The sequence below is a fragment of the Octopus bimaculoides genome, chromosome 6, assembly GCF_046866305.1.
Source record: "Octopus bimaculoides isolate indiv1 chromosome 6, ASM4686630v1, whole genome shotgun sequence".
NCBI lineage: Eukaryota > Metazoa > Mollusca > Cephalopoda > Octopoda > Octopodidae > Octopus > Octopus bimaculoides.
The window spans coordinates 18,375,004-18,397,696 of NC_142933.1; the positions used below are offsets into that span (position 1 = coordinate 18,375,004).

Here is a 22,693-nt window from a genome sequence, read left to right on the forward strand (position 1 = left end):
CACCGTTGTCAAGATCAAGAGCGAATTCACAGGTCTTTGACTTGCTTACAGAAAACAAACTTCCAGGCCAAATTCCAAAAGTGATAGAAACGCTGGGACCAGTGTATTGCTGTGTAAGGTGACTATTTCGAAGATGATGTGAAAACTTAGGTACATAAGTTACTTTTTATTAAACATAACTAGTGTGTATGTGTGTATATACATATATACATATATTATATACACACACACACGTATATATAAAACCACAACTAAAGATAGAAAAAGCAATCACTACATTTATTTATCTGTTTCATTGATAAAATGTAGTAATAACGAAAATACGCGGTTAAAGCTCATTAGAATCAGAATCTTGTGAAGGTTCCAAATCTAACATTCGAATGTGATACAGGCGATTTTATTTTCATAACATCATATCACTGCATATTGACATTCCGTCGGGCGTTAATAAGGTTTGCTCTTCTGGAAGCTCTGTGATTAAGAACAGCTGTTCGGCGATTTTTTCTGAAATAATAACAATGACAACAATTAAGTACATAAAATTACAAACATATATGTATGATATCTTTATTCTTTTGCTGTAAAGGAATCACATAAAAAAAAAAAACACAGAGAAGGCAATGCATACCCTGCATGCACACAAGGATAAAATAAAAAATATTATTTAATTTAATATATTATCAGACGAATTCATATTTCAACAAATTGACTTCAAGAGTTATTTCCCCTGCATATCGTTTATGCACATGTAACAACGGAAAAAAACGAAAGCATTTTGATTCCCCCGTCCACCAGTTTTGAAGATAATCAAACCAAAATAATGAGTTCGAGCCACTCACCCAATGAGTATTTATGCTATATTTGGTGAAAATCAGTTCAGCCATTTTCCAGTAATTTTGCAAACACACAGACAAAGACATGTGACTACATTACTTTGCTTTCACGTGCAGAGTAATGACTGATTAAACTATCCATAACAGATTATCCCCAAAGAGTTGATTTTATTATGAACAAACGATGGAAGGGAATTTTAAGTCAATTCAAAAGAAAATCAAAAGGGGAAGCAACCTTCAACTTAACACAATTCTGTCAGGTTCTAGGTAGCTGATGTCACACTGTCGTTCATCCCAAATTAGACGTTTGGTGTTATGAGGGGTGTATGAGAAGTTTTGAGCCTTGAAGTCTTGTACCTTCATCAGAAGTCTTGTACTACGTTTTTTTTTCGAGGCTCAAGACTTTTCATACACTCCTCGTAGCTAGAGAAACTATGCAAAACAAGGTCACCAAGACACATTTAAGTGAACAATAACTCCCAAGTAAAAAAATCAGACAAGCCATCCAATTCGTGCTAGAATGGGATGTGGATGTCAAATAACAAAATCAGGTAACTTTAGAAATATATATATTTTTTTTAAATGGATAATATCATGAAACATTGCATACATACAATAATTATAATTTAACGTGGTTTGGGTTCATTTCATGGCACTTTGGGCTGACCAAAACCCTGTGAGTGGATTTGGTAAATGGAAACTGAAAGAAGCTCATTGTGGTGTGTGTGTGTTGTGTCGGTTGTTTCTATTTTGTGAAAAGTGATCTGGCTATGGGGAAATATCACCTAGCTTGGAAAGAGGTGAGGTTGGTGACAGAAAGAGCATCTGGTCATAGAAAATTTGCCTCAATAAATTGTTTGACTGATGCAAACATGGAAAAATAGCCATTAAAATGATGATGATGATGACAATGATTTATGAGAAAAACTGGATTTAAAAGGAAAGCTTGTTCCCACCAGTCACAGAGGTTCCAAAGAGTCATGGACACCTCTTTTGCTCTTCCTCTAAGACAAGGAAGACAAAAAAGATGTATACACTTATATACAGGATGTGGAAAATATCTTTTAAGCTAATTATTTTAAGCAATTAGATAAAGATGTTGAAATATGTTATTTTATGCATACATAAGGTTTTATAATTCTGTAAATAATAATAATAATATTTTATAAGCTTAAAGTGGATCACCATGTACTGACTAAAGAAAATAGTCTAATACTGGGGTATATAAGCCCTCAGCAGAAAAAAGTCGCTTTTCCATACATGTGGGATTCGAACCCACACCGCTATGTTTTTGCGACAAATATGCTACCATTACACCCAACATAACACCCTCACTTCTTTCTCTAAAATTTAAGAACTATAATTTCATAGTGTTGTTTTTATAAACATGTGATTTCTACGATGATTTGATAAGTCATGCCAGTTTTTATAATTTTGTAAATAATAATAATAATAAGTACCAGGCAGTGGCTGTCATGGCTTCTGATCTTAATTGATTGGAAGTGTTATCATGTACATTGTTTTGTCTTTGTATAAAAGATGGGCTACAATAAATATTCTGCTCAATACCACAGATTTGCTTGTCAGTTGCTTGACAATAACCAGTTGAGCATGACCCTTAGTGGTTGACAATATGTGCATCTCTGATCATGAGCAGAAGTAGTGGGGGAGCATCATAGCCATGTGTTGAGAGGAATTCTTTGGAGTTTGAATAATTCACCTTTGGAAACATTGGTGTTTTGCTTAACATCCTTAAACAAACCTTATTCAGGGACCTTTTGAGCTGGATGGGCTACTCGATCTGAAGAAAATTCTAACCTGCGTGGTCATGCGCTGTTTATCTTGATATGAGATCACCATGTCGCGCATACATGGTTGTGATGCATGTGCCTGGTGTACCCTTATCAGACGGGTAGTCATGATGGGTATAATGGGCTTCATATATTTTACTCCAGTGTCACTTTGATGGCAAGGACTGCTCTCTCACTCAATAATATTTTATAAGCTTAAAGCTTATAAGCGATCATCATGTATTGACTAAAGAAAATAGTCTAATATTGGGACCTATTTTCCTGAGTAAATACACGGTGATTGCTTATAAACTTTGACCCTTTAGCATTTAAACCGGCCATATCAGGCCCATGTATCCTACCTGTTTTATGTTTAAACTGAGCTGATCTGGTCTCTCACACCTACCCTAAAATATCATTCTAAAAATAAACAATCACATCATCGAAATCTCAAAGCTATGAGATAATACCTGATTAATTCCAAATAGTGTGAATGAAAAGCATTACACTTGACAGAATAATTTGAATGCTGAAGGCTTAAACTTATAAAATATTATTTACAGAATTGTAAAAATCGGCACCACTTACCAAATCACCACAGATAAGGTTTTATAGTTTATCGTTGTCACTTTAATGTCCACTTTTCTATGCTTACATGGGTCGGACATAGTTTATTGAGGCAGATTTTCTACAACCAGATGCCCTTCCTGATATCAACCATTACCTGTTTCTAAGCACAGCAATATTCTCCACTTGGGCAAACATGTTCTGGCAGAATACTGGAACATCATCATTTAACATCCGCTGTCCATGTTGGCATGGGTTGGACGGTTTGACCAGAGCTGGTAAGCTGAGGGGCTGCACCAAAAAACCAGTCTGATTTGGCATGGTCTCTATGGTTGGATGTCCTTCCTAACGCCAACCATTCCAAAGTATAATGAGTGCTTTTACGTGCCAGTTGATGAGACCAGTATCTGCCACAACTACGATTCCACTTGGCTTGATGGGTCTTCTTCTCAAGCAGGGAATATTCCACTGCTTGCATAAATTTAAATGTATGCATAACTTACTTGGATTAACAGAATTTGAACAGGAGTGGGGAATTACATAAAAAGAAAATGAACAATTCATATATCTCACCTGTTTTCTTCAATAGATGTTTGGAGGCCTTTCTTAAAGTATGTTGGCTCAGTATCACCATATGAAAGAGGTTTTAATTTGCCTTTATGTTGCTTCCATGTAATTGGCTTGGCTAGACTTGCTTGCAGATCAAATTTTGGTTTTTTGGCTCCAGAAGATGGTGTGTTTTTGTTTGCAGTAAAATTGAAAGGTGTAACTGGAAGAGAAGATTCAAAATTGAATTAGCATCATAAATCTTTTATATAATTGAGCATTTGCAGTTTACCATCTTTCTACTTTGGTATGCACACAACAGAAGCCTAAATTAGGTTTCCTTCCTATTAAGTATCTCCCTATGGGTCACAAATCAGCATCAAAGACTATGATGCTTTGCCTACTAAAATCTAATCAACCATGATAAGTTTTAAATATTCTTGGCATATATCTATGCAACCTCACCAACATATATCAGTCATTCACATTAGAATTATCATACTGAATTCTTTTGTGATACATTTCTAGTGAAATACACAGCTCAATTAATTTTAAGCTAATTGCTTGGATGGATTTAATAAAACTTAAGTTGATGATTGGAAGATAAAAAAAAGGGTCTCTTGTATTCAAGGATTATCCTACATTCATATATTTCAAGTACATCTTTCCCATCCTTCAAATTATATTTGAACTCTTTCCTGATCAGCAGAGTGGGTAAGGGAAAATCTTATGCTGTGGCATCACAATTTACCCACAAAAAGCAAACAAAATTAAAAAAAGAGGAAATATATACCATCATCATAATTTATTATGTCTTCAATGCTGGCAAAGGTTGGACATTTTGACAAGATTTGACAAGTCAGAGGATTCAGCCATGCTCCAATGTTTGCTTTGGCATGATAACACCAACCACTTCACAGAGTGTATTGGGTGCTTTCTATTTTCTTAAAACCAGAGCTTCATCTAGTTTCAAGAAAATCCTTCCATTACTATAATTAAGCTCTGAGGAGCTTAATGAAACATTTAACTTTACACAGTGATCATTTCTCTCCTAACTGAACAGATCTATCATCAAGAGCATCTAACTATGACCAACCTCTTTTAAACCCAAGATTACATAAACCACTGTGTCCTCAAGCAAGGGCATAACTATGTAGATGGACACTTTGTTTTCTAACCTATGTGATATTCTAGGCAAGTGTGTACTATAGCCTTGAGTTGACAAAAACTTTACAAGAGGAACTGGTAAACAGAAACTATATGTAGGCCCATCTCCCATTCACCTGAGTATGTATGTGTGCATACATAGATTCTATAGCCACATGCAGTTACTGTTGCCAACCTACACCTTTCCCAGCAAGGTAATATTTTCTCATTGTCAGACATTATTCATAACAGCCTGGAAACGAACATCACTTGTATGAGAGTGATGCTCGTTTGCAATTATCACATGATGCTAAGACATGGTTACAAACACACACACACTAATGATATCTCATAAATAAACTATCCTGTACAAGTACTGTATTTCAACTTTATTTTTATTCAGATCAACTGTATGGCTGTTTAAATATTTTGGTCAAGAGAATTTCCATGCAGGATATAAAAAAAAAACTCATATATTTCTGGCAATGACGTTTTATGTAACTATGATCAGCTTCCAGTGTGGTGCGCCACTGCTATGTTGCTGCTGTCATCCACCCACTGCAAACAACTGACAGGCAAATAACAATTTAAGATGCCTTTCGTCTTTCTAGAATTTGTCACTTAGATAATTTAAAATGTTTCTTAAAGACAATACAGACATCAAATAATGTAAGACATATGTTATGCGTAGATTATGTATGCTGGGAAAATGAGTACAGTGAGATGATATGATTTCCCCATATATGTGCTGATTTACAATAAGTAATTTTTCATGAGGCTGTAGTTTCCATCATCATCATCATTTAACGTCCGCTTTCCATGCTGGCATGGGTTGGACGATTTTACTGAGGACTGGTGAACCAGATGGCTACACCAGGCTCCAATCTGATTTGGCAGAGTTTCTACAGCTGGATGCCCTTCCTAACGCCAACCACTCAGAGAGTGTAGTGGGTGCTTTTACATGCCACCGGCACAAAGGCCAATCAGGCGGTACTGGCAATGGCAACGTTCTCGCTCGAATGACTTTTCATGTGCCAGGAATGTAAAGCTGCGGCACAAGTGCCAGGAAGGCGACTTTGGTAACGATCACGCTCGAACAGTGGTGCCATCACAGTTTATTATTAGCAACAATTATTGTGCCCAGCCAACTTTTGCTCATCTTAACCCACAACACTCACTCTCCCAACCAAAATACAGCCACAATAGACACAGGACTTCTTTTTTTTTTGATGCATTTAAAAACATAAAAGTGTGTCTTATACATTGGCAAATTTGGTAATTATAAAAATAAAATAACTAATACAAATAATTCTACATCTTAACTTTTTAACAATAGGTACCATGTTGAGGTACAGTTAACAGTGGACAACTGTAAAATAGACAAATATTTTGGGATCTTAAAATGCTAGATTCAATATCTTTTTAATAGTATGAAGGCTGTTGAGCCCCATATTAGCTTCTAATCAAGCAGATATAAAATCAAAGGCATTCCAGCCATGACCATCTTTCCTCAGGCATACCTTAGACTATATTATTAAATATATCATTTTCCTTCTAAAAGGTATTAGGGGGTAATTTATGGATGGTTGTCTAACATTTGAAGCAGATATAAAACAACGTAGGAACTGAGTATTGTGGAGGTGTAATGTTAACTGATGGTATAAAGTGACAGGCGCTAATAATTGCCAAGTACTCTATTGGTTTAAAGTACAAAGTTTGAATCCTCTGATGAATAAAAACATATGCAGAAATTAATGGAACTTGCAATAAAGTTTAAAGACAAACAAAATACTTACAAACTTTTTTCTCGGTTTTTCTCTCATTCAGTCTCGGTGACATGAAAGGTGCTCTACAATCAGTCTTTTTAGAAGCGCTAGACACTTTCTTGGCACTCAACTGCTTTGCAGATGTTTCCTGTACATTTTTCGAAGTCTTTGGTAATTTAGAACTGGAGTTTGTGAATTGTAAACACATTTCTTTTACCGATGTCACTTTAGGAATGAAACTAGTCACAGGATTACGTTTTGGAATCTGTAAGGAAAGAATTAGAAGTCAATACAAATAGTTATACTACTACTACTACTTCATTTAACATTCGTTTTCTATGCTGGCATGGGCTGGACAGTTTGACAGGGACTGGCTAGGCAGAAGACTGCACCAGGCTTCACCATTTATTTTGGCAGGGGTTTTTATGGCTGGATGCCCTTCCTAAAACCAACCACCCCAGAGTGGACTGAGAGCTTTTTATATGGCAACAGCACCGGCAAGGCCTGTTTTGGCACGGTTTTTACAGCTGGATGCCCTTCCAAAGCACCAACCACTTTACAGTGTGGACTAGATGCATCAGCACTAGTGGGGTCACCAAGTAACTTGCAAGACAAAGATACTCCGAGTGGATGGTATTAGTGGAGGTGGTCATGTGCCAGGTGATGAAAGGTTAGAGTGTGATACAGGGATAGAAACAGGTGTCTTGCTGTAGAGGAGATGCATCTCCAATATGATGCTCGAATGGAACCTCTTGTCAAACTATGTAATTGACATATAGCACAACCCAAAGACCAAAGGTAATGATTTTACATCTCTTTCCCATGCTAGTATGGGTTAGGTGAATCTTATAGCACTTCATTAAATTCCTGGAACATTAAAGAAAAGAGTTAATTGCTATATATGTCAATTCATGGTCTCTATGGCTTGATGCTCCTCCTATCACCAACCATTTTACAGCTGTACTGGATGCATTTCATCATGTCACCAGCACTAGTGAAACTGTCTATTTCAAGACCTAAGTGCCTTCTAAACAGGATCAATTCTTATTCAAAGTTACTCTCAAACTAGATGTGTAACTGATGATGTGGGTTGAGTCCACGACTCATTTGTACATTCCCTTTTTGACACGGTTTCTATGGCTAGATTCATTTCATACCACCAACCATTTTACATCATGCACAGGGTGCATTTTATCATGTCAGTGCTTGTCATACAAGTTACTTGACCTATATGACTTGAAATAGTAACCAAATTTTATCCAATTGTTTTAAAAGACAAAACATGAATAGGATACTGTAACATAGTCTTAGATACATTAAGAATATAAGACTAGATAGACATGTCTGGAACATAATTATACGCCTGCTGGATCAAGGTTGATTCAAAATGAAATAATCAAGGAAAGCTGACCCTAATAAAAACTATAACTCCATAGTGGGTCACAATTTATGATCATTTTATGGTTCTAATAAATGCAACACAACACAGCAGTTTCATGAAAATTACTTAATACTTGATGCTGGAAAAAACTAGGTAATATGTCAAGTGTGGAAAGGAGTTAACAGAAAATTGAAAAGAAAATGAACTTCACCTTAGATTGCAGCGATTGGCAACTTTGTTTTTCTGATATTTTTTTATTCTCTTCCGCTATTTGTTTAGCAAGTCGTGCAGGTGTAAGCAGTTTCTGAGCACGTCTGTTTTTCTTTTCTAAATACACATCAAGGGAGTCAAATTTTTGAAACATTTTCTGATGAATTTTTTCCCATTTTTTACCTGCTACATGGTTTGGAAAAAAAAAAAAAAAATGAAAGGCTTATGAATACAAGTACAGTAGTGTCTCATTATAGCTACATCAACTACAATAGTTACAAGTTTTACATGTAAGTGCTTCTTGGTCACTGACAAGCACATTACAGCCAAAATCAACATGGGTTACCCATTTTCAAGAAACAGGTCATGTGAAACATTTCATCAAGCAGGTCACACTATTTAAAAACTGAAGGTAATTTTTTATAAGGAATGTCATTCAAATAAACCTGCAAACTTTAGGTTGCCCATGACTGATCTAAAGGCAACCCTTTTATTCCAGAGACAGAAAATACTTCAGTTTCACTTGTTTGCTGATCTTTAAAGATCAAATAAGACACAAGACAGAATAACTCTCCAACACAAGGAATGGTGCTGTATTACACACAAACACAATAGCCTTATATTTGAAGCAAAGTAATCTGCCAAATCAAAATACTACAATCTTTTTTCCACAGAGATACTGTATCCTTGCTTCCTGTTCTATTGTTACTACAACAACCACTTCTGAACTAGCTAGCTGCATACCACTTTCATACAAAAGAAACCCCTCTCTCCTTTTCCCCATTTTGTCTCACTGCTCATCTCCTAATCAGTGACTTAAATCCCTTTTCCCAAGCACATTATCTCACTGGAATGCTCTTCTCAACCAAGGTTTCTTTACAGATGATGACTACAGTTATACAAATCTGAATAGAAACAGCACCAGGCCTGCAAAAGTCATAAGTACAGCCCAGACACACTAAACTGTTAAATAAAAAAAAATTTAAAAACCTAACCCCCTCCTTTAAATAAACAACTTTACCTCTTTCAGATGGCTCTGCAATATTTGATTCCTTCTTGGAAGATAGTACCATGTTGACACAATTATCAAATTCTGTTCCTGCTTTTGAAATCGTATTGGTTGTGGCTGTAGCAGAAGAGAATTTATTGTATTAAAGTGCTAATGAAAGATTCCTGTGATGTAAAAAATTTGTCACAGTGAAAAGAGAACCAAATGAACACTACTGACACATACACACACTATTAACAAATACACATGCAGACTGACAAGTTGTGTGTATGTATGTGAATATGAGAGAGTGGGGATATGTGTGTATATATATATATATATATATGAAGTATATAGTTTTAGGGAAAATAACCAAGTTTCAAGAACTCATCGATGAAAATCCACTATCACTTATATAAGAATTAATAATTAAAAGCACAATAAATGAGTATAATATAAAGTAAAGTAAATATCATAAGATAAATATAATAAAAAAGATTACACGTGTTTCATAACTAATTTTCAAATAGAAAAGAAAATTTAAATCGATTAAAATCAATTGAAATTATTGAAAATAAATTCTATTCAAAAATATAGTTACTCGTCAGATCGTAAGTAGAACAATAATTAGATATATATATCTCAACCAACAATAAGTACCAAATGAATTATATATCATTATATTATTATATTATACATTATTATATTTATCTTATGATATTTACTTTACTTTATATTATACTCATTTATTGTGCTTTTAATTATTAATTTTTCTATATGTGATAGTGGATTTTCATTGATGAGTTCTTGAAACTTGGTTATTTTCCCTAAAACTATATATTTTATATATATTTTATCTATAAGGCTCAATTTAATTTTAATTTTTTATAAATTGATTTTAATTGAGTTTTTACCTGTAATTTTGGATTTTGTCCCTAATATTATTATTATTTGCGCAGTGAACAGGGATTAATCTTCTATCTTCGCTCCTTTGCGCCACATGGGCTCAACTCCCCTCCACTCTTCATCTAACCCCCTCCTCCTGTCTCTCTCCCCCACCCTCCCTCCTACCACCCATCTCTCCCCTCCCCCACCTCCTGCTCCGACTCCTACTTCTTTGTATGTCTCTTCACCCCTACTCTTTCTCTCCTCTCTCGTACTCCCCCCTCTCTCACTCTTACTCTCCTACTCTCTTCCCCTCTCTCTCTCTTTCTCCCCCCCATACCCACCTTCCCCTCTTTCTCCCCCCCCATACCCACCTTCCCCCTCTCTCAATCCACCTTCCCTCTCCTATACCCACCCTCTCTCCTCTCCCCTCCCATACCCATCTTCCCCCTCTCTTACATCCACCTTCCCCTTCTCCCTCCTCGTCAACACCCCCTCATAAGCTCATCCCACCACACCCCAACTCTACCTTCCCACTCCACCCCATCCAATTCCTTACACCCACCACCCACCCCTACCTCTACCCCACCCTCAGCCTAACCCACACTCCACCCATGCCTTCCCCACCTCCCAACACCCTCACATCACACCACACCAATACCCTTGCATCACTACAACTGACCAACTACTTTCTCCCTTTCTCCCTTCCCCATTTTCACACTACATACATCAAGATCACCAGCATTCTACCTCCCACACACAGCCCCTCGTTCCCGATCACCGTTTGTTATCTCCCCCTTTCTTAGCTCTCCTGAAATAAGAATTTCTAACTTCCGGTCAGCCATTGTTATGATCGGCCATTATTATGATTGACCGTTGACTGAACACTATTCAATTTTTTTTCTCCGTGTTTTTCTCCTTGTCTCCGTATTCTTTCTGTTGAAGAGCGTAGCTTGAAACGTCAAAGACTTTCCGTATTCCCGAGCGTCATACTAATATATACTTTTGTTATTTACACCACCTGTCCTCGTCTGTTGTTATTATTTGTATATTCTCCCATATATATATATATATATATATATATACACACACACGCACACACTATTAACATTTGTACGAGTGAGTTTATGTGTTTCTATTACCAAACTGGAGTTTGGTGTTATGGTAGCCAATGGTCATAGAGCAAGAATTGAACTGAAAGACATAGAGAAGATACAGAGAAAGACTGGGGAAAGGGTGAAGAAAAGAAATAAGATTTAGAAATAAAGAGAGGAGAATCAGAAACAGTGATAGGCATTAACTCAAGGGAAAAGGAATGAAATTAATGCAAAAAATGGAACAAGGTGTCATACAACAAATGACAAAACTGAAGTTAACAGGAAAAGAATGAGAATTGTTAATGAAAACAAAAGGTAAAATATGAATGCGGCAAGAATATTTTACACAAGCTAGAATGAAAACAAAAAGGCGAGAAGAGAAAACATGATCAAGGAAGGTAAACAAGATTCCCCGAGAAATTAACCAAAGAATTATGAAAGAAATGACAGGTTATTACTGAGTGGGGAAATGTTTATGGCAGACATTGTACCACAAAATTGGCTGTGGAATTTCCATGAGTTCTGCTAGTTATAGTAAAAGTGCTAACTGTAGTTTGTGATTTGTCAATGTTTGAATTGGTAAATATTGATTGAAATGATTCACTTCAGGTTTGATGTGAATGTCTTTGTTTTTTTTTTTCTTTTCTTTTTTGCAATTCTTGTTTTTTGGGGGTTTTTTTTTTCATTTGTTTTACCTTTTTTGGGGGAGGCAATTTCTAAATGTTTCATAAATTATTTGGGGATAAACAAAATGCATATACGATATGTATGTATGCGCAAGTATATATATATATATATGTATATATACACACATACATCACATATACCTTGTATCTACATGAATGAAATGAAGTGCACACATACAAATTTTCATTTATTTAAACATGTAGGTATGTGTGTGTTTGCATACATACATTCACGCATGTACATACGTACATTGTGTGTGTGTGTATGCATGTATGTATGTGTACAATGTGTATATATGCATATCTATGTAAATATATTCATTGTTGCATCTCTATGCTTGAAATGCATGTATCCAGATGTACTTATATATAAGCCATATGTATATATATATATATATATATATATTTCGTGGCCGTTTTCGTGCAGGTGACACGTAAAAGCACCCACTACACTCTCTGAGTGGTTGGCGTTAGGAAGGGCATCCAGCTGTAGAAACTCTGCCAAATTTAGATTGGAGCCTGGTGTTGCCATCCGGTTTCACCAGTCCTCAGTCAAATCGTCCAACCCATGCTAGCATGGAAAGCGGACGTTAAACGATGATGATGATGATGGTTCACATCGTAATCTATACATAACACTGACAACATTAATCATGGCATTTGCTTAAGTCTGTGTTGAAAAAGGTGTCTCTGCTGTGAAGCTAATAGTTTTTTTCTGTATTGGTTACACTGAGTAATAATTACCTTAACCCTAATCAATCAATATACAAGGATACGCGGGCATGGCTGTGTGGTTAGGAAGCTTGCTTCCCAGCTACATGGTTTCGAGTTCAGTCCCACTGCATGGCACCTTGGGCAAGTGTCTTCTGCTGTAGCTCCAAGCTGACTGAAGCTTTGTGATTGAATTTGGTAGGTGGAAGTTAATGCCATGTGTGTATATGTCTGTGTATTTGCTTGTGCCTCTCTCCCAAAGAGAGAGAGAGAGAGAGAGAGGGGGAATGCATAGAAAAATAAAGTAGAGAATGAGAGAGAAAACCAGGTGACCAGAAGGCAGAGGACAGAGATTTCTGTGTGAGATACAATATATAAAAAAAAAAGCAGTAGAGATTAATAATGAAGTTAAATTGCATGTGGCCCTGATTGACATGGACATCCAGGCTAGAAGTGACTAATTTTGTGAAAAGAAAAGGCTTTAGTAGAGAAATTCAACGACAGAAGGAAGGACAGAAAGTGAAAGTAAGACAGACGAAGAGGAGATGAAATCAGGCAAAGTGTTATGAAGAAGAAAGGCAAGAGTAATAAGGATGACATTACCCAAGTATATTACTGGTTTTGATAGCAGATGAGTGTAAAGCAAAAAGGTAAAAAGGTTGACTTTTTGCAATTTGTAAAAGGATAGGAATGAAACTAAAATACTGTAATATAAAAAGCTGTGTGCTCTACCTTGATTTAACCCTTTAGCATTTAAACTGGCAATATCCAGTCCAAATAATCTACCTATTTTGTGTTCAAACTAGTCAGGTCCAGCCTCACACCTACCCTATAATGTCATTCTTAAAATGAACAATCACATCACTGAAATCCTGACACTGCAAGACAATGTTGCCAGTACCGCCTGACTGGCATTCGTGCCGGTGGCATGTAAAAGCACCCACTACACTCTCGGAGTGATTGGCGTTAGGAAGGGCATCCAGCTGTAGAAACTCTGCCAGATCAGATTGGTGTAGCCTTCTGGTTCACCAGTCCTCAGTCAAATCGTCCAACCCATGCTAGCATGGAAAGCGGACGTTAAACGATGATGATGATGATGATGAATTTGAATAAATAAGCATTACATTTAGCAGAGTAATCTGAAAGCTGAAGGGCTAAAAGAACCTGCAAAGAGTTGCAGAGCGCTGTTGTGCTTTAAAAAATATTGTTTTAGTGAAAAAAGAAATAACTACAAAGGAGAATCGCTTATCTAAATCATTAGAGCAAGAAATACATTGACTGTAACACAAAACATAGTTCACAACGACCTGACATGCTGTAAAGTAAACAGAATGACTTACTTCTTTTCTGAACTTTTTTATCAATAGCTGCTATCAGTTCAGCTTTCATTTCTTCATTAGTCATATCAGGTTTCATTACGTCCAAAAGATCATTCACACTGTCATTCTTTTTGACAGCCGGGTCATCATTTGTTGATTCATCTTCCGGGTCTTCGACATCAGGCAACACTTCATAGGTAGCATCTAGTACACTGCCATTTTCCAGTTCTTTAGTCCCGCTCCCATTTTTGCTATTTTCCTAACAACAGAAAATAACTATCTTTAATACCGTTGTCATCATATTTCTAATAAGAATACATTCTGCGTTTAATACAGTTCTATATTTAAGAGATGAGGAATTATTTACATTATTTACATTATCTACATTTGACGGATATTCGTCCTCATCTTGTTTGTTGTTAGAAACTACCTACTTCAGTATGGACACTGATATATATCGACAAGAAGATGGTTTAGCTATGGGTTCGCCATTATCACCGATAATAGCCAATATATACATGGAATACTTCGAGAATTTGGCTTTAGGATCAACACCACTAAAACCAACCCTATGGCTGCGATACGTTGATGACACCTTTATTCTCTGGCCCCACCAGCAAGATGTCCAAATGCTGCTAGATCATGTGAACTCAATAAATCCATCCATACAGTTCACCATGGAAAAGGAACAGAACAATCAGCTGGCATTCCTGGACGTATTAATAACACGCACCGAGTATGGATTCAGGACATCCGTATATCGCAAGCCAACCTTCACTGGACGATACCTTAACTTCAATTCCCACCATCCATACAGTGTAAAGAGAGGAATTGCTCAGTGCCTAAAACACCGAGCAAAGAATATAAGTAGCGATCGTGATACCCACCACGAGGAAATGATCAAGCTCAGTAACAATCTATTAAGAAACAACTACCCCAAGAACATACTATCTACTCCAATTATGAAGAAAAGAGAGGATGAAACCAATAAACTGTCTACAGTCTGTCTACCCTATGTGAAAGGCCTCTCCGAAAAGATACAAAAGATATGCGGCCCATATGACATCAGGGCAGTATTCAAGAGCAATACAACACTTCGCAAATATCTCCTTCGGGTAAAACCACCAACAGAAGAGAATATGACCAAAAACTGCGTGTACTCCATCCCATGCAGCTGTGGTAGGTTATACAAAGGCGAAACATGTCGCCCCCTCAAAATAAGGGTAGAAGAACATCGCAAAGCTGTGACACGAGGAGATATCGATAAATCGGGTATAGCTGATCATGTATGGAAAAATGGAAACCACCTCCCCCTGTGGGATGAAGTTAAAATAATAGACAGGGAACAACACTGGAAAATACGAAAACTAAAAGAAGCAGCACATATGCTAGGACACAACAACCTCCTAAGCAGACCGAGTGCAGATATGAATAGCATATGGGAACCGGTATTGAGGAAGGATAGAAAAATAATAGATTTATAAGCCTTAAAATTCACCCCATAATTGCCCACGGGCATATAGCGTAGTGGTTAAGAGCGCGGGCTACTAACCCCAAGGTTCCGAGTTCGATTCACGGCAGCGACCTGATTAATAATAATAATAATAATAGTAACATCGATAGGAATGAGAACCCAGGTTCGAAATTTCCCCAAGACACCTGACGAAGGCTGGAGGGTATATCAGCCGAAACGTTGTGTTAACAACAAACAAGATGAGGACGAATATCCGTCAAATGTAGATAATGTAAATAATGTAAATTCTGCATTTGTGTTATAATTATCAATAATAAGACACCAGAATGGCTTGCTTCCCAATCACATGGTTTCAAGTTCAGTCCCATAGCACAGTACCTCAGGCAAGTGTCTACTACAATAGCTTGGATTGAACAAAGTCTTGATTGGATTTGGTAGATGGAAACTGAAAAAAAGTCTGTTAAGTGTGTGTGTATGTGTGTCCTTGTGTGCCTGGCCATAGAAAATCTGCCTCAACAAATTCCCTCTGATCCATGTAAGCATGGTATAGTGAACATTAGAACAGTGATAATGATAATGATGAAAGAATTATAAGATTTTAGTAAAATATTTCAAACTTTCAATTAAGTTCATTGTAAGTTCACCAATGCCCATAAAACAGTGTTGCAACTCAGGCTAAGAACAACTACAGTAAAGCATCCTAGACATAAGTGAGATTATAACAAAAAGACCAAGATCATGACTCAGTAATTCTGGTAGGATTTGAACATAGAACAGCCAAAAGACAAAAAAAATTATTACCTCAAAATCTTCAAAATCAACTGTCTGGTTATGTTCACTTAATTTATCAAGTTCGTCTTCACAATCTTTCAGTTCTGCAGTGCTATTGCGTTTATTGTGGACTTCAAGAAAGTCACCAACATCGACGGTAATCTGCCGATCAGGATTTTTAACAAATATGATCTCATTATCTGAAGTATCTCCTGTTTTTTCTGAAGAATTTTCAGAAGCAGCTGCGTGAAACTCAGCTTCAGGCTGCGACAGCCTACGCGTGTGGTTTGGGTTGGAACCATCATTTTGGATTTTCTTGATCTCTCGAATTAATTTGTCAGCCTATTAAAAAGAAAACAAAATTACATATCTCTAAGTCATTTAAAAGTGAAAATATTGAATAATCAGAAAATTACTTCATTTTCTCTTGTTCCCAAACACTTCTACTTACCTTGTACTATGACCGTCCACCCAAAAACCTCGCCACCACTATTTTTACCTCTTTCCAGTTCCACCCCAATCACCCTACTCGGTTTTAAAATGTGAGTGGCCATGTAGCTCCTCTACAGCAAAAATATCCAGTCTCTTCTACTTTAGCCCCTCAAGTGTACCACTACATGCTGTAAAGTGGTTGATGCCAAGAAAGGTAATCAGCCATTGAAACCAAGCTAAATACACCCTTCAAAATACAACGCAGTCCTTATTCTGTCAGATCCAGTCACACTAGCCAACCCATGCCAATAAAAACACAGGCAAAAGCTTTTGGTAAAGTGGATCATGCGTGATCTCAGCATAGCTGGAAAACTTTGGGAGTGGTTACATGACTTTCTAAAAGATAGAAGTCAGGCAGTAGTGGCCAATGGAGCCAGCTCAAGGAAAACACAAATAGTGAGTGGTGTTCTACAGGGCACTGTCTTGGGACCACTGCTTTTCGTAGTGGCCCTCCCAGATATGACCTCAGCTGCCCGGATAGCCACCCTTATTAGCTATGCAAACGTAGAAAGTTACCCTCCCAGGCACAAGTCCGGGCAAGGTTGTTTATGGAAGACCAGCAGTCGCCCATGCATACTAGCCTCCCCTCTCAACGCCACTGATGTTATCCAAGGAAAAGGCAAAGGCTGATACAGCTTGGCACCAGTGACGTCACAACTCATTTCTACAGCTGAGTAAACTGGAGCATCGTGAAATAGTGTCTTGCTCAAGAACACAACACGCAGCCCGGTCTGGGATTCGAACTCACAACCTCACGGTCTTAAGTTCGGCGCTCTAACCACTGAGCCATGCACCTTCACTACATATATATATATACATATATAAAAAGAATTGAAGGCTACTGCTTGTTCATGAATTCTGCCAAATACGAACTTTCTTTTCAGGTACATGACGCTGTCCCCCGTCCCAGGGTCTCACGGGCCGATACCTCCCACACCCTCAGGGTTGGCACACTGAAAGGTAGGTCTGGTGAGATTGTTGAGATGCTTGAACGGAGATGTGTCGATATCTGCTGCCTCCAAGAAGTAAGGTGGAGAGGAGGTTCCGCTAGGTTCCTCACAGGCAAAGAACACAGGTACAAGATTTTCTGGGCAGGGAACACAGACGGGATCGGGGTCATGGGTACACTTCTTGCGGAGAAATGGGTGGATAAGGTAATCGAGGTAGTCAGAGTATGCGATAGAATACTTAAGATTAGATTAGTCCTTCATCATGGGTTAGCAACCATTATCTGTTTTCCGATACTCCTCTTCCCACCCACAGAAAATCACAACAAATTATGATACAATCGGAATGTATACCATCAGAAGTGTATTTGTAGAAAATTCCGTTTTTCTCGAAGTTATGAGGAAACAAAGTCGGTGTGGGACACATTTGTAGGAATTGTTTTAATACATAATAAACGACGGTACTACTAAACCAGCACGGTTCCGTCCGCGCTAGCTAGTCGTGAGTGGTCGATCCTATCCCTAACCCTAAACACGTATTCATTTGCACACGCGGGTTAGGATCGACCACTCAAGACTAGACCGCGCGTTCGGGTCCGTGCTGCTTTAGTAGTACCAAGGGTACTACTAAAGCAGAGTGGTCCCGAACGCTCAGTCGGGCGTCCGCGCTAGCTAGTCGTGAGTGGTCGATCCTATTATTTTTAAACTTCAAACTTCATTTGTTTTCTATTTTGATAAATTCTCTCTGTTGAAAATTATATTTTTATATTTTAAACAATTTGCAATTTCAGAAAATATATTTTTATATTAAATTTGCGTTTTCTAATTTGATAAATTCTACGGACACAAACAGAGGTGAACGAGTGATAGATAGATAGATAGATAGATAGATATATAGAGAGAGAAAGTGAGATAGACAGACAGACAGACAGACAGATAGCTCCGGCTAATCAGTAGCCAAAGAATCAACTCAAACCACGTTCCTTGTCAGTTCTACTTTCAATTCTGACAGCTAATACCATGACAGTGCCCCTTAAACAATTGTGGGAATTTATCTTGTTTTTTTTTTTTGTTTTTCTTTGATAAATTTTCAGATTAACACACGCACGATCTTCACTAGGGTGTTAGAGTTAGGGTTTAGAATTCCGTCTCTAACCGTAACCCTAAAACCCTAACACCCTAGTGAAGATCGTGCGGGTGTTAGTCTGAAAAATTACCGTTTTTTTTATTTTTAGAAGACTCAATGAACTCCCGCCTATTATATGATTTTGAATTCAGCTATGGTTAACCACGGTAATTAACCGGTTAAATTTTAGTATTACACACATCTCACTCAGCCTAACGAACGGGTGATTTTCGACAGTTTTCATGGTCAGATTTGTTCAAAACACATCAAAAACCATAACTTCTGGTTGCATCCATCACAACTTAGACAAAAAGTACCTCCAACTTCAATACTGACTAGTAAATCTGAATAATTACCGATTGGGTTAATATCGGAATCTAAGAAAAAAAAAATGGCACTATGATGCTATTAGCTGTCAGAAGTGAAGCACACATACGTAATCGTACTTTATATACTCTGAAAAGTATTTGTAGAAAATTTCATTTAAAAATAACCATTTTTCTGAAAGTTATGAGGATATAAAAGTCGGCTCGTGTGAATTTTCTGAAACTCCTCTCTCCACCTCGGAAAATTGTTTTTACAACATATTCCGATAAATCAGAATCTACACAATCTGAAGCATATTTATAGAAAAATTCGTTTAAAAATTTAGTAAAAATATCTATTTTTCTAGAAGTTATGAGGAAACAAAACTAGGGCACGTATTTATGTAGGTATATCACCCAACGTTACTGAAAATACATATTCTCGTCCTGAATCAGACATATTGATGTACATTAATTTTTGGCATTTATTTGCACTTTTATCCATCATGACAACGTAAAATAGATTACTATATACACGAGAAAAAGCGGAAAGTTTGAGCAAATACTGAAATTAAAATATTTAGCTTATTCTAACAATTTGTTCAGATACGAATATTATAACTGGATGAGGTTGAATCTTTTCTTTTCGGCGCCAGATTTTAATTCATACACTTCTAGACCACTGATTCCTGTCAATACCCATAAATTATGTTTGTTTAATTTATAAATCAAGTACTTTATTTTATAAACAATAAACAATAACAGATTTGAATAATGAAAGAGAGTCTAATTCAAGGAATATCAAAAACAATCGACCAAATATTAATCACTCAACAAACCAAACAGATTTTGCAATATAAAAACGAAGCAAATCTTACCTTTCCTTTAGCTTTGATGCCAAGGTCTTTAGCTAGATTGCGTAATTCGTGGTAGCTTAAATTTTCCAAGTCATCCATGATAAGTTAATAGATAAAATGAGATTTGATAATCCGGAACGTAAACACAAGAAATAATAGTTCAAATTTAAGGAGGGTATTCGTAAACAGTGTTTGAATTTGTAATTGAAAACTGTGATTGGTCAGATTTGAAACCAGTCATAGAAAACCAACCAATCACATTTAAGAATAAATTCCGCCTAGTAAACAACTGATGGTTAGCAGCCAAAACTGAGACAGCGGTATCTATTTTTAGAATTCAATTTCTGTTAGAGTCAATAATTTAAAATTACTCCCATGTATATATTTTCGGCAAAATTTCGATATAAGTACCATAAATATTTAAAATGCACGTGCTTTTTGTTTATGTTTCTCAACAAGATCGTTGCTTTCCGTAATTTTTTAATTTTTTATGTGGGGAAGGAGGATCTTTTAAAGTCGGCGTAAAAGCGGAAGACACAGTGAGAGCGCGATTGGATCAGAGGAGGTCTTTCGAAGTGTGCATGAATCGAAAGAATTGATGTGTGTGCGCGCGCGCGTGTATGTGTTTGATGGGGGTATGCGAGACAGAAAGTGTGGTATGTATGTGAACTTCTTGGATCTTTATGGTTTGACGGCCAACACTTGTTTTCTTAACGAAACACTTTCAAACTTGGGACACTGGTAGAATGTGTCATACAAAACAACTTTTTCTCTTAGCCTTCTTAACAAAAAATTGTACATCGCAAGTTATTTCATGTTAAAGTTGTCGTATTTCTGTAATTTCAACCAATCACTGACGTCTATTCAGCTGAATACAGTCGGTGCTCTTTTGTAAACAATAATTTTTTCCTGGTCGTAAAAATGTTATTCCCTGTGACATATTTCATCCGGTTTAATCGTAATTTATACGCATATGTTGTTTATATAATAAATTACGCTGTGCGCATCTGTGTGTGTAACAATTTTTCGCTAGTACTCAGTAACACATTTTCTAAATGATGGTAGAGTTTGATTTGAAGAAGAACTAGAGTTCGGGTTCTAGAGTTAGGGTTAGTTTTAAGGTTACGGTTAGGGTTATGATTATTTTTGCCATAACCTCACTCATAACCCTAACCCTAAAACCCTATAACTCATAACCATAACCCTAAACCCAACCCCAACCCTAACTCTAAAACCCGAACCCTAACCCTAAACTAGAGTTTGATTTGAAGAAGATTTGGCTGTTATTTCTAGGAAATGAAGCACTTAGTGGAGGTGCATTAATAATTCTGCCAGCTCCAATAACAAGTGCAGGCAATATTCAAGTATTTTGATGGTTTTTTCCCCTTTGTTTATGAACAGTCTAGTTAATCGGAAATGTCAGAACTAACGGGGATTAATACCATATACACCGTCACAGCACTAACTGTATTCAACTGAATAGACGTCAGTGATTAGTTGAAATTATCGAAATAAGACAATTTTTAACGTGAAATAACTTCGGATACAAAAATTTTTATCTGTTCTATACCACAAAATATACAAGTATACGAAGTTTGAAAGTGTTTCGGTACCAAAAACATTACATAAAAAAATGTTGGCCGTCAAACCATAAGGATCCAAGTTCTTTTGTTAGTGTGTATGAAGAGACAGAGAGCAATGGTGCTGGTGTGTGTATGTGAGAGAGAGAGAGAGGTAACTGAAAATTGTTAATCCACTTTTTGTAGTGAGTGAATATGTGAGTGATTGACCGAGAAAAAAAAAAAAGAGAGAGAGAAAGCGAAAGATCACCGGGTATCTTCTATTATAGTCCAGGCCGCGAAATTTTTTTTCCCACGAGAGTTCCGGATCTCAGTAATGAACCCATTTGCATACAGCCAATCAGAGCCCACCTTGACCTTGTTGTCAAGTTATCAAACACACTCTACCAAGTAAACTCAAGACGAAGAATGGTGTTGTAAGTCGACCGATCGCCAAGTGATGCCTAATTTTAGGAGACAAGTAATTAGATAGATTTGCATCTATACCTATCATCGGATTTTGTTAGGGCCCCATATGGTAAAGGTGTGGATGGGGAAAAATGTGAGTAGAGGGTGATGTGCTAACAACCCTCTCCAGTTACTGCTTTACAAAGTAAACAACATAAATAACTACGTAGAAGAAGCCATGGTTGAAACAAGAATAAGAACAACAAGCATTATTAAAAGAGTAAAGAAGCATGGCCGTTCCTTACCCAAGTGACTTTATCTTATCGCTCATCATTTATGCGCTCATAAAGCAGTTTGATAATTGAGCTCTGATTGGCTGTATGCAAATGAGTTCATAACTAGGGTCCGGAACTCTCGTGGGAAAAAATTTCGCGACCCGAGTCGACCAAAGCTTTGTCACAGAAACTGAAAGCCCGTTGAGTGTGTATACTCTTTTACTCTTTCACTTGTTTCATTCATTTGATTGTGGTCATGCTGGAGCACCGCCTTTATAATCGAGCAAATCGACCCCAGAGCTTATTCTTTGTTAGCCTAGTACTTATTCTATCGGTCTCTTTTGCCGAACCGCTAAGTTACGGGGACGTAAACACACCAGCATCGGTTGTCAAGCGATGCTGAGGGGACAAACAGACACACAAACACACATATATACATATACGACGGGCTTCTTCCAGTTTTCGTGTATGCATATGTATTATATATAAATAATGTAGGTTGCTCATTAGCAATTCAAATTTTTCGTCAGCTTAAGACAATTGCATTTTGTGGT

At 37.1% G+C, this 22,693-nt stretch overlaps 1 protein-coding gene across 3 annotated transcripts; it reads right to left on the reverse strand.

The window, feature by feature from the left end:
• Positions 1–260: 260 nt before the first annotated feature.
• On the reverse strand, positions 261–20,755 carry LOC106878916 (nucleolar and spindle-associated protein 1-B). Of its 3 annotated transcripts, none has more exons than XM_014928266.2 (8): positions 19,919–20,755; positions 16,201–16,512; positions 13,947–14,184; positions 9,261–9,365; positions 8,241–8,425; positions 6,679–6,913; positions 3,764–3,959; positions 261–504 (listed from the first exon to the last, which is right to left on the reverse strand). In XM_014928266.2, exons 1-8 carry the CDS (start codon positions 19,994–19,996, stop codon positions 417–419), a joined length of 1,437 nt encoding a protein of 478 aa, XP_014783752.1. In that variant the 5' UTR covers positions 19,997–20,755; the 3' UTR covers positions 261–416. The 3 variants fall into 3 exon arrangements, with proteins under 3 accessions (XP_014783752.1, XP_014783753.1, XP_089209653.1); XM_014928267.3 differs by having other exon boundaries at positions 8,241–8,422; positions 19,919–20,107; XM_089353527.1 differs by lacking the exon at positions 19,919–20,755 and adding an exon at positions 17,964–18,101.
• Positions 20,756–22,693: the final 1,938 nt, after the last annotated feature.